We start from the raw sequence: 12,422 nt of genomic DNA on the forward strand, positions 1-12,422 counted from the left end.
ACGTACCCTTCAATGTTCACTCACAAATGTTTCTCCCTCTTCTGTCACTTTACTTCATATGTGCTTCTCTTTAGGGCCGTAGTTCTCAAACTTGGGCTGCACGTTAGAAATATCTAGAGAGTTTAAAAAAATGCTGATTCCTGAGTTTCACTCAGCAATTCTGATATAATAGGTCTGAGATACAACCTGGGCATTGGGATTTTTTTAAATTCCCCAGCGATTATTAAGATACAGCCAATATTGAAAACCACAGCTCTGGAGTTCATGGTAGTTTGTCTCCGTACTTTATAGACATACAACCTAAAAAAAGTGTTTAAGATTTTTTAAAGGTGAGACAACCCTCTTCATATTTATAGGTCCCCTGTACCCACAGACATTTTTGAACGAAAAGATAAAAGAAAAAATTGTTGGGGGGCCAGCCCGGTGGCGCAAGCTGTTGAGTGCGTGTGCTCTGCTGTGGCGGCCCAGGGTTCGCCGGTTCAGATCCCGGGCGCGCACAGATGCATGGTTTGTCAGGCCATGCTGTGGCAGGCGTCCCATATAAAGTGGAGGAAGATGGGCATGGATGTTAGCCCAGGGCCAGTCTTCCTCAGCAAAAAGAGGAATATTGGCAGATGTTAGCTCAGGGCCAATCTTCCTCACACATACACAAAAATTGTTACATTTCCAATGATGATGCTAATCTTATTAAAAGATTTTCCAAATTACTCTGCTCTTCCATTCCTATTGTACGTAAATTATATCATCAAGGAAAGTGGCTCCCAAATTTAGCTATGAATCAGCATAAACTGGGGAGCATGTAGAAATATATCAAACCTTTCTACTCCCATGCCTACTAAAGCAGAATATCTGAGGTTAGGGCTTCAGAAGCTTATTTTAACTTTGTTTTGTTTTATTTTGTTTTGTAAGCTGCAATTCTAATGTCAACAGCAAACAGATTCATTTTGTGAATCATTGATTTAAAAGAGAAATTATGTTATTTGTGGCTTTTATGAAAACATTTACTCAATATAGTGGTGTTTGGCAGGGTTCAGTAAATTAAACAATATCATAAATCTATTCCATAAAGAATAAATAATTTTTAAAAGATAATAATAATCATAAATCTCTAGAGAATACACATGGATGAGACTCAAATATAATTCAAATGTATAAGGAAGCATTACTTTATTTTAATATTTACAAGGCCTTCTTTCTATGTCATGGTTTTAGTGGAATTGGAATTGAATTGCCCAAAATTATCTAATTAATTATATTCAGCTTCCATGAAAATGAATAATTTTCTCAAGTCTGTTAGCATGACACTTGGTAAAAATCAATTCTCCAAAAGGAACTGTGAAAATGTGGTCCATCATCATGAGTGTAACGGCTCATCTGTTAGGCAATGAGGTGAAACTTTTTTTAACTTTTAACTTTTTTAACCAGGAATCTCAGGTATGCTGTACCCCTGGAGTCAGGTGACCACATTTGACCCATTGGCCACATGAGAGTCAACTGGACTTCACTATTCTGCTAATATATATTTTTTCCTATCCTCATTGGTCATTCAGATAACTTTACCAACATGAAATAAAAATTCAAATTATGTGCTGTCTCTTCAATGGTTGAATGAACTATGGATGAACTAAAGGAAAGAGGAATCAGAAAAAGCCTAAGAGCTTTCCGAGAGTATTAATTGGTTAATTGACCCAATTGTACATGCTTCCTTTTAGTAACGCCCTCCCACACTGACTCTGGACTTGGCCATGTGACTTTTTGATTTTTCAGAAAGTGGGAGCAGTAGCACTTGACTCATTCAGACTCAATTAGAGCCTTGACAAAAGTGTTTGCGAGTTTCTGCTTCTTCTCAGGGATTTCTGCTATTACCATGAGAACATGTCCAGGCTAGCCTGCTGGAGGGATATGAGAGACACATGGAGGAAACTCAAGTTGTGTATAACCAATGTCCTCCGAGACCAGCCAGCTCACAGCAAACCCACGATCTGGCCATATATGCATGAGAAAGCCCATTGAGATCAACCAAGTTTGGCACAGGTCACAGAACCACTCAGCTGATCCATAGACTCATGTCATTTTAAGCCACTATGTTTCAGGAAGATTTATAAACAGCAATAGCTGATACAATTGTCTTTAGTATTTGAAAGACTCCTGTGAAAGAGATTTCCGATCCTTCTCGTTCTAGTTCTACTAAGAGAGAAAAAAAGTTGTACTGATTGGAAGACAGATTTCCATTTAAGAAAGTACTTTCTAACAGGTCATAGTTGTTCAAAGGCGGAATGGGCTATAGGCATTGAATTCCCTGATTCTGGAATAATTCAAGTTGAGGCTAACATGCATGTATTTTATTCATTCAACAATTATATATTTCTTTAAGTATTTCTTTAATGCTACAAAATTATATACAGATTGTCAGTACAAGCATGCTGTAGAGTTCATTGGTTTGCTCATTCTTTAACTAGTATTAGAAACAAGAACCGAGAACCCATCTTTCCAGTAATCCTCTTGGAGGTAGCCGCCAGAATTTTTAGCCAAGATTTACTGGCCATCATTCACCCTGAAAATGGAGAGATGACCACTATGTGGACATAAATAAACAAATTATTTATTCTATCATTCATTCATTTCAAAGGTCACCAGCTAGCATTGTTTTTAAAAATGTGAAACTAAATACTTTTTGTTTCCCATCTACCACAGTTCCCAACACCTCCTATTTCACACATTTATAATACTGACATGGTCCCGTTAGGTATTTAAGTCTGAAGACTGGGTAAATGTTTGCTTATGACACACATTCTATCAAAAGTTATGGGAAATACAAAGATCAATTCAATATTGTTTCTAGGCTCAGGAATCTTGTAGTTTTATAGGAGAGTCAATCCCCTTACTCAAGTAATTATAATAGAATGAAATGATATGCGCAGTAAAAGAGAGGCAGATAAAATGACAGGAGATCTCAGAGTTCGAAACAATTGGATGCAGCTGGCTGAGCAGGAAATACTTCATTAGTGGGCACAGAAATTAGTAGGAGTTTCTTTTTTCTCTTTCATGCTGTTTCATAAAGACATCACTACAGGAAAACCTATAAGCATTTGGATTTTTCATTAGAGGAGATATCTAATAAACCGGTGGTCCCAGATTGTCACACGCCTCTACCTTCATCCAAATTTTAATTTAATGAAATAATTTAAAAGTGACTTGAATGAGTGGGATTTTCCTTTCCTTATTCAATTAGGACTCAAAAATTGCCACATTTGTATATTAAAGATACAGCCCTACTGTTTTTCATTATCATCAGTCTCCAAATAATTTGTTCCAAGCTCTTTGATCATTAAAAATGTCAAATTAAATATTAATATTTTTAAAGCTGAAGTGATAATTTTCATAGTAAAAGCCCATGACTTTCAATGCCTATAAACAATTGGTGAATAAATATATAATTAATATTTAAATACCTGTTTTGATTTAAATAAACAACCCTTCTAAAAACAACATCCTGAGATCCTAAAGGCTGGAGTCACCAAAACACTGAAATGGACACCAATTTGACTCAGAATTAATTTTTCTCCATAACAAAAGATATGGCTTTAATGGAGCAGGCTTGGATGTTATGAAGATAACAAATCTGGAAGATTTATCATCTCTTCCTTCAAAAACACTGTGACTCTCCCCATACACTTCCAGCAGCTCCAATTCAGGAAATGTTGGATTTTCCTCAATTAGAGCTCATGTCCAAGCAGCTTTAATCAAATACATAAATAAACGGAAGCTTTCCCATGAGAACTATCAAAATTATGTCATCTTCAGTCACAGAACTGAAGAGACTGGGTTTATGAATACTGTAGACTTCTTTAACCTTATTTCATTTCTACAAACCGATAGGTCATCTTTAATCTTATTATTATTTTTCATTATTTTTTACCTAAACACTATATGTAACAGGCAGATTATTCCAAACATTAAATTCTCCAGATGGTATAAAACCATTATATTATCCCCAGGATATCATTTTACCTGCATAATCTTGATTTTGCTCATTTCAAACATTGCAAATCTTTGAAAAGCTATTTCTAAACTATACCAATGTCCAAGATAAATGCAATTATCATCAAGCTTTGCTAGCTTAGAAAACAAGATTCGTGTAACTCCTGAGTGAGAGATATTTTCCCGTGTTTTAATCTACTCCTTGTTCCTGGTTCTATACCCCAAATTATTAATTGTCGATTTACGACTTCCTCATGGAGTTGCTCTGGAGATTACAGGCATGTAAGTCACCTAAAGATAAGCTAAGAGTTCTATGAACGGCAGCTCTTAGTATAATATCTACTACTGCTGCTGATGATGATGATTAGTTTACTGGGGATAATTTAAATTTGTGTTGACTGTGGATGAAATAATACCAGCAGGAGTATATTACTTCCTGCCGGACTTTACAATGTATAACAAATTTTAGTTTATCTATTTGTGATGACCACTCAAAAATTAGAGCTACTTTTATCACAACTAGGAAAAAAAAGGCACAGCGATGTCTGATAATTTTTTTTATGATAAACATTACCTGCCTTACATTCATATGTTTATTGTTTTGCTTTGATCTTTGTAATCTATTTTAAAGATCAATTTATATCTGTTCCTTGTTTTATAAGTGTTACAGTGACCTTTGACCAGCAGCAATAACATCCTGACCTAGGCAACAAAAAAATTAATTTTTAATAAACATGCCTGTTATAAAACATATTTGTTCTTCATTAATTTTCATTATGTCCATTAGTGTCATAAACTTTAAATTCATTTCACTATGTCTATTTTCTGAAGTATTTTTTACTTTCACAGCAAGGGGGAATAACTTAAATATAATTGTTTTGTTCTATCAATTAATTGTCATACATAAAAATCATTATTTTATTTTTTTTAAACTCTGAAATTAAATTTCCAGTATGTAACTATGTAACCATTGCAGGTAAATTCATTTTCTTTTTTCTCTCTCTTTTTTTAATAAATGAATTCACAATCACTTTTGTCTTAGAGCCAAAAACTGGTAAAATATTTTCAAAAATACAGAATTGCATTATATTTTGGATTTGATTTACATAGTTTTTTCCTATGCATAAAAACGAAAAGATATTTAATACATTATACCACTTCATTAACTCGTACTTAATTTTTTTCTGTGTAATTACTTTTCACTCTGATGACTTTGTCTTAAATAGATTTCTGTCTAAAGTATGTATTTCTGGTATTTCTGATATTAAGAATATCATAAATACTTAAAGAGTATCATAAATACTTAAATATTTATGAGACAAAAATAGCAATGTCCACAATATATTACAATTTCTCTAAATTTTGAAGTGACTTTACATTTTATATTATTTGTTCAGATTTTTTATTATTTCCAAAACACTGAAGGACATGGGTGTGAAACATCTGAATAATTGAACACTATCTGGACCCCTTGCCTAGAAAACTACTGTAAATCGTCATAATCAGTCAGATGATTTACCTTATTAATGTGCAAAAATCTGAAATGCAGTGTGGCCCCTGCAAATAAGCAATTTGTGGTTTAGTCTGGCACTAATGTTAATACACTGAGCTTAAATGTGGGAATAATAAAAATGATTACACTCCAAAAGGTGTATGATTTTAAACATGTAACAGGTATTTTATGATATTCCTCTACAAAGCATAGATCACAACCTCAAAATTAGAATTCAGACACAGCAACAGGTTACTAAACATCCCTATGAGGTCTACAAACAAAATTAGGATCTGCCTTTCTTTTTCCTAGTCTTTCTTATTTCATCCTACTGCTTTCTACATCTCTATGCAAAGAGAATATCTTGCCAAAAACACACTCAGAACTCCTCTGCTAACAGATACTTGTAAAAATAAAACTTTTGAAAAGGCATAAAGACAAGAAACAGCATGTTCTAAATGCTGTGAAGATCTCAACATGATTTTCATTAGTCTTGGGCCCTGGCAGCCATTTCACTTGCCCTTTAACGTCTCAGATCCTGGATGCATAGACCAGTTCTCAATTCTTGGGCTGCTGAAGAACTATTTGCATGATCTTGTTTGTGGCTTTTTAAGTGCTACTTCTAGTGGTAAGTCACCACAAAAATAACATATCCACTTTCAAACCCTGAAGAGGTTCAAAAGGTTGTTGGTTCCAAAAAACACTATATAAAGCTTAACATAGGAGAAACGTTTCAATTGATTTTTTAAATTCATTTTTTTCTCTACCTATTTCTAGAAAGAATTGGAAACAACGAATGGAAAATGATGCACATATAATAAAATTTGATAACACAGAATATCAAATCAAGTGGGAAAGATAATTATAACAAAGACCCAGACTTAAAACTCTTGATGGCAGTAGAATTTAGATAAGAAATATTTTCACTGATGCAATTTGATTACGAGAAACAGATTTTTCTTGGTATCAAAGTCTAAGCTTGATTTATCCCATGGGAATATAGAAAGTTCACTAAGCAATATGAGTGTGCAATAAGATGGAAGCATCTTCAGCAATTGTTTACTGAAGTTACATAAAGGTACTTCACTTGAAATGTGTGATAAATTGATGAACCTATTTATATAAAGAGATAAATTATGATTATCAGAGATAAAACTCTGTGATAATTCAGAAAAAGTGGTTTTTAGAAGTCTAAGGGAACTTGCCTATTGGAGGGCTCTAATATCAAGTGTTAGATTTTAAGGACCTTTGTCATTTTATTTTCTAAGTGCTGAGGAACAAACTCAATGTTGTTGATTGAAACATATTAATATAAATTTTGTAATAGTGTTTCCTTCCTGGAAAATTATAAACCTAAAGTGTTTCTCTTGAGTAAAGGGAGAATCATCTTTTCTCCATACAAGTCTGAGCTGTAAGAATGGCTACAGGCAGAACCACAAAGTGTGTTCAAGATGCACCATTTATATATGCTCAGGGTTGAATGGTCTCATTGATCCCAAAGTTCCACATGACTTGCATTAGAAAGATCATACAAACTCCCACCTTGGCCATGAAAGAAATTTTGCCTTTGTTCCTTGCCTCACAGACCTGGTGTGAAAATATATATCTAAACTTTCCACAAAAGACTTCTAAGACATAGATTTGATAACCTATGCAAGATGATTTGGGGATTGCCGCTGTAGGAGACAGTCATCCTTAAAGGCAAAATCTAAATAATATGTAAGATTCCTCCCAGTCTTCCCACTGTGGTATCCAGCCATGGAATTTCAATGTCTACCATCTACTCTAAATCCTAGCAACTAACTTTTTACACTTGATGGACAACTTTTGCCATCTGAAATTTAGGGAGATTTTGCTGATGAAAAATTGATAATTCAGTCTCAAAAAATAAGTTCAAAAAATCTTGCTTTTATCTCTCTCAATTCACTTAGGTGTCAGAATTAGTCTACACGGAGATCTATTTCTTCATTATAATTTCCCAGGACGTTGGTGCCCCCTTTGTGGTACTTATCGTCTGCCTGTGCCGTAGTTATCTAGGTATATACAAGATGATATGTCATGTGAGGGCAGACATGGTTTGTTTTTCTTTGTCATGTCTGACCTTCATGGCACCATAGCCCAGATTCTGGACATTTGTAGTCAATTAGAGAAGGCCAGGTGAATTGAATTAAAGCTCTGGGTTCAATTACAGGAAACATTAGCCTGCATATAGAAATTTGAACAGTGTCAATATGTCAGATATTTCCCAAAAAAAATTCTAGACTGATCTCTCTTAATGACTGAAACTTTAAATGAATTTTGTAAACAGCCAAGATATTATTTTTACAAAATTTCTGTTGAACTTATAACCAGCACATAAGAAACACTCTAGCACAGATTTGCTTACCCAGTGGATTGAGAACCAATGTGCAAAGTCCTAACGAAGTGGGGTGCAAACAAGTACATACTAAGAAGGAAAGGTCTGGCCCATGAGTCTCAGACCAGAAAGGACAGGCCTGAAAAAGATATCTCAGTGTAAGAGACTGGACACTCCAGGGGTACCCGAAGGGGACAAGGGACCTAGGAAAGGAGGCTGACAAAGAAAATGAAGTGCGGCATGGGATAAGGGCCAAAGACACCAGAAGCAAGCTTAAACCACTTCCCAACTTGCCCAAAAGTACAACTAGCTATCAGAAAGCCCTCACTGTATTTTACTGAAGAACAGCCCAAAACTTTCTCTGAAAAATTATGCCTAGTCATTTGAATCCTTTAAGATACTCTCCATCTCCCTTTTCCCTCACCACAATCATACCCTGAAAAAAGCAGGGTCAGCTGTCAGTGTGCCAGTTGACCAATCAATCCCACTCCTACATCTGGCCTTAACCTGTTTTCAACACCTGCTTGAAATAATTGCCTGGGTGAAAGTATGTCCTCTTTGGTAGCTGCGTTTTCTCTTCTAGGTCACCAGGATCATGACTCAGTCACTTGAATTTACCAAATTTTATCCTAATTATCTAGGCAAAGAATCTCAGCTTCCACAAGGGATCTGTCTTTATGAAAAAAGGACAGAGGCACAGTTGAACTGCAATTCCCCTGCAAGTGGCATTTACCTTTATAATTCATCAGGAGGGCAAAAGGATTTGGCATAAACTAGTGGTGAAGGATCACCTGCCTCAGTCGCAACAGCTCCCTGATGGGGTAATATACTACAGATTAGGGCTAAGTGGATCTGATTTTATCCAGTACAACCTTGCCTTCTTGAACTTCTGCAGATGCCCTCTTCGAGTGGTGCCTCAGTGGGGTTGAGTCTGGAATTATCTATGCAACTGTCATGCCTTTTTGAAGTCACACATGCACTTTGGAGAAAATAGAAATTAATTACATAGAACTGGAGAACTGTTCAGAAAATATGGAGGGTGAACACATATTTTGAGAGTCATTTTGTACTTTTGGTTATTTACTACCACCACTGCATAAAATTTAGAAATGTATATTTAAGTAGAAAGATTATGATATTAAATCCATATGTATAGATTTAAATATAATTTATCTTCAAAAGAAGGTTTTAAAACAGATGTGATCTAGCATTTTGTTTTAAGCATTACAAAAGTATATTATTGTTACTAACAGCACGTAGTAATGCTTAATCAATACATAAAAAATGGCCACATTTTAGATAATTATACTCCTTGAGGCCTACTCTTATTCATTATATAACAACAACAGAATGCCAGGAATTCCATCCATAAACTCCTATTATCCTGTAGTCAATTCTAGATCAACAACCAGTGGCTGCAACTTAACTTTAACATTTGGTATTGTTAAATAAGTAGTATCTTTGCTACGTTTAGGATATTATTTTGGGAGAAGCATAAAATTGATATATAATTAACTTCTTTTTTTAGTCTTCTCTTTTAAAAGGCAGAAATTGTTTGTGTTCATTTTCTAGCTACTTTAAAAGTCTTAATTCCAAATTCTGAATTCTAAAGTGCATGAAAGGTAAAGAATCAAGAGTTAAAGAGTCAATAAAGAAATTGCTGCTCTCTTAGAGAAAGAGTGTCCTTTGCCCCAAAATAAAACCTTAGCTCAATCCATTATATTATATCTACATTTTGCCTGGCCAAAGATTTCACCTCAGCATAAAATTTCTCCTATTGCCCAATTGTTTCCTCAACTACTGTTCAGATACTCCTAAACTAGCTATAAAATATACACTCTAGAACAGTAGCTATCAAGTTCAAATTTCTCTCCCCACACATTACTGCAGAAAGGTGTAGCATTAGCAGCACTAAAACACTACCTCTGAGTGTAATCAGTTGAAAGGATCAGGCACAATATTTCCTACTTAGAGGGCCATTGGAAACAGCGAGGAATTGCATAATGTTTCAAAAGTTTTTCCAGTGCTATGCCATTCACGTGCATGAATAGCTAATATATTTTTTAAATATATTTTAAGGAGTTGATAGGAGCTTGTACACAGGGTTTCAGAAAATAGAAAATAAAAGGACTCCTTCAGTATGCATGAAGTTAAACTTTAGGCACATCATTGCTTTGCTGTAGCTTGGTGCCAGAATTCCAAATTTAAGGATGAAGGAGAGAAATTATTTTTCTTGATGGCCATCGAGTCACCTAGGATGTAACATTACTTACCTAAAGATGGGTCTTTGGAGGTGTTTCTTCCTGATTGTGACATGGTCATCCATTTAAGGTGAAGGTTTAACTTCTTCCTGGAAACCACTCCAGAAATCCAGGGAGAGAATGTGGAAGCTTATTCTGATCTATTGTGCTGCAAGAAGTCCAGAAGGAAAAAGTAGTTTCCTCTTTCTCTTTTTGGGTGCTGGGAGAAAACTTCCCTGCTCTCTGCCAGCTGAGCAGTGTGTCCATAGAGGCCACATAAGACAGGCACGTTGGGGCACTCCCCCACAGAGCAGGGTGTGCAAAAACCACCAAGAGTCACGTCGACACAAGCAAGCGAACTGCACGAGACTCTCAGAAACAGAACAAAACAAACAGAAAACTTCCTACCCTAGTGTCACCCAGGTAGGAGCTCCCTAAGTTATCGCAGCCATGAGAGCACTCCTTCCACATGCTGGTCAAGCTCGGAAAAGCTAAGTCCCTCCCTGTCTTTAAAACAGCCTGTTCTGAGGCTCAACTTTTTTCTTCAAAATAAAAGTTGTACAGCTGGTTTAGTAGTCCCATGTGAGTACCCTCTGAAAGTTTGTTCTGTTAAAATAAGAACTGTATACAAATTAATAAAGAAAGACGGTCTCAGGCTGCGTGGCTGGCTCTGCCTCAAGAGATTATAATTATTTTACAATCTTGCTTTTATTCTCGCTGGATGAAGTGTGGAAACAACTCATCATTTTTGGCACTCATAACCTAATAACCTACACTTGGCTAAAGTCGAAGATGCCATTTCAGCTGATAGAAGCCCATGCAAAGCTGGCCAGAGCTACAAAAGTTAGAAAAACAAAAATTGTTCAATTCTATCAGTGACATTGTACCCAGAAGTCTGTACCCAAATGTGGCTTTCCAACTAAGAGGGAGACACTGCAAAAAAAAATATGGAAACACACACACACAAGCACAAACACTTTTTTAAAAAGTCCCCAAATCTCCTTGGAACCTAAGGTTTTTATATTACATGATAAAATTTGAATTTATAAAACTAAAAAGAAAGAAAAGTAGGTAGAAGAGAGAAATTGTGAACAGCTGAAAATAAATGACATTAAAAATTGTTTCATTTGGAAGACTTAGACTCACACTGCAGGAACTCTTATTCTGGTTACAGATAAGGTGAATCTTCGTATTTTAATATAACTTATTTTGGAGACATTCCTGTATCTGAATCACTAACATAATTCCTACTCAATCAATGATGTGATGAGATTTCAGGCCAGAGGTTTGGTATGTAATAAAATCATTTCAAAGCATGAATAAAATGTTTTAAAAATACACATGTAATAAATGGGGAGAAAAAACTGAGAAACACACATGCCTTCAGTTGAATTATCCATAAAAATAAAGATCAATGTCACGGAGGGGGACATGATCTATAAGCCTGCAATTTGCAGTTCATGGCACTCTCCAAACCCTTCCACAGGAGCAAGAACACCTTCTTATTTTATTCCCAGAGAAGAGACAAAGAAGGAGACGAGGATTGCAAAAAAAAAAAATCACTGATTTTATTGAGCAGTTCTAATCCCCACTAGAAAATGGAATCAGTCTGAGAGAGCATTGAACTAAAAATAGAATAAACGGGTTCTAGTCCTAGTTCTATCATGAATATGCTGGGCCATTGTGGGAAAATTTCTCGACCTATCTGAGTCCCAGTTTCCTTGTTTGTAAAATGAAGTTATAATATTAATTGAATTCTATGTTCCTTTCCAGTTTTAATGTGCTATTTCTAAATATGATTAGCCTGCTTCTTGCAAAGGAACTAGCACAAATGTTATGATGCCTGATAATCCAAAACATATACATTTATTATGTAAAGTTATAAATAAACAAAGAAGTTATAAATAAAAAGGAAGATAATTTTATACTATATGTATATTTATGCAGATTATATATTTATTTAATGACATCTAAATCAATGTTCCCTTCACCATCAATAAGCATCCAACCATAAATTGATATGTATGCAATACTGAAGTCAAATCTGGAGATCATCTCCATGCAAACTGACATGCAGACCTTTGGAGTAGATGCTTCATCATAACCATATGCTTTGGCTTTCTTTGTATAGAAAGGTTCCTAAGTAATAACACGTCGTACAGGTCTCCAGAAGGATTTTTGCATTTATGTGTGGCATTCAATTTCCGTACTCATAGTTTACCTTTATTACTATTAATTTAGCGTAAAAGCCCCTCAGGGACAACCTAAAAGAATAATAAGTCCATCAACTTTAAGAAATTAACTCTCATTTTGTCTACTTTTGAATTAGAAAAGTGAGATGATTTCTTCATTA

General features: G+C 35.2%; 1 protein-coding gene across 2 annotated transcripts in view; it reads right to left on the reverse strand.

The window, feature by feature from the left end:
- Window positions 1-12,422, reverse strand: part of PDE1A (phosphodiesterase 1A) — a 322,799-nt gene that overhangs the window by 226,979 nt on the left and 83,398 nt on the right. Inside the window, exon 1 of one of the 2 annotated variants that reach the window (XM_087434959.1) lies at window positions 10,103-10,155. The exons of the other annotated variant lie outside the window; for it this stretch is intronic. Within the exon in view, the coding sequence (XP_087291085.1) occupies window positions 10,103-10,155 (53 nt within the window). Of the gene's footprint in view, window positions 1-10,102; window positions 10,156-12,422 lie in introns of those variants that run through there. 2 annotated transcript variants of the gene reach the window in all.

This window comes from Ceratotherium simum, chromosome 9, assembly GCF_057802395.1.
Source record: "Ceratotherium simum simum isolate JZ-2026a chromosome 9, ASM5780239v1, whole genome shotgun sequence".
NCBI classification, from domain to species: Eukaryota; Metazoa; Chordata; class Mammalia; order Perissodactyla; family Rhinocerotidae; genus Ceratotherium; species Ceratotherium simum.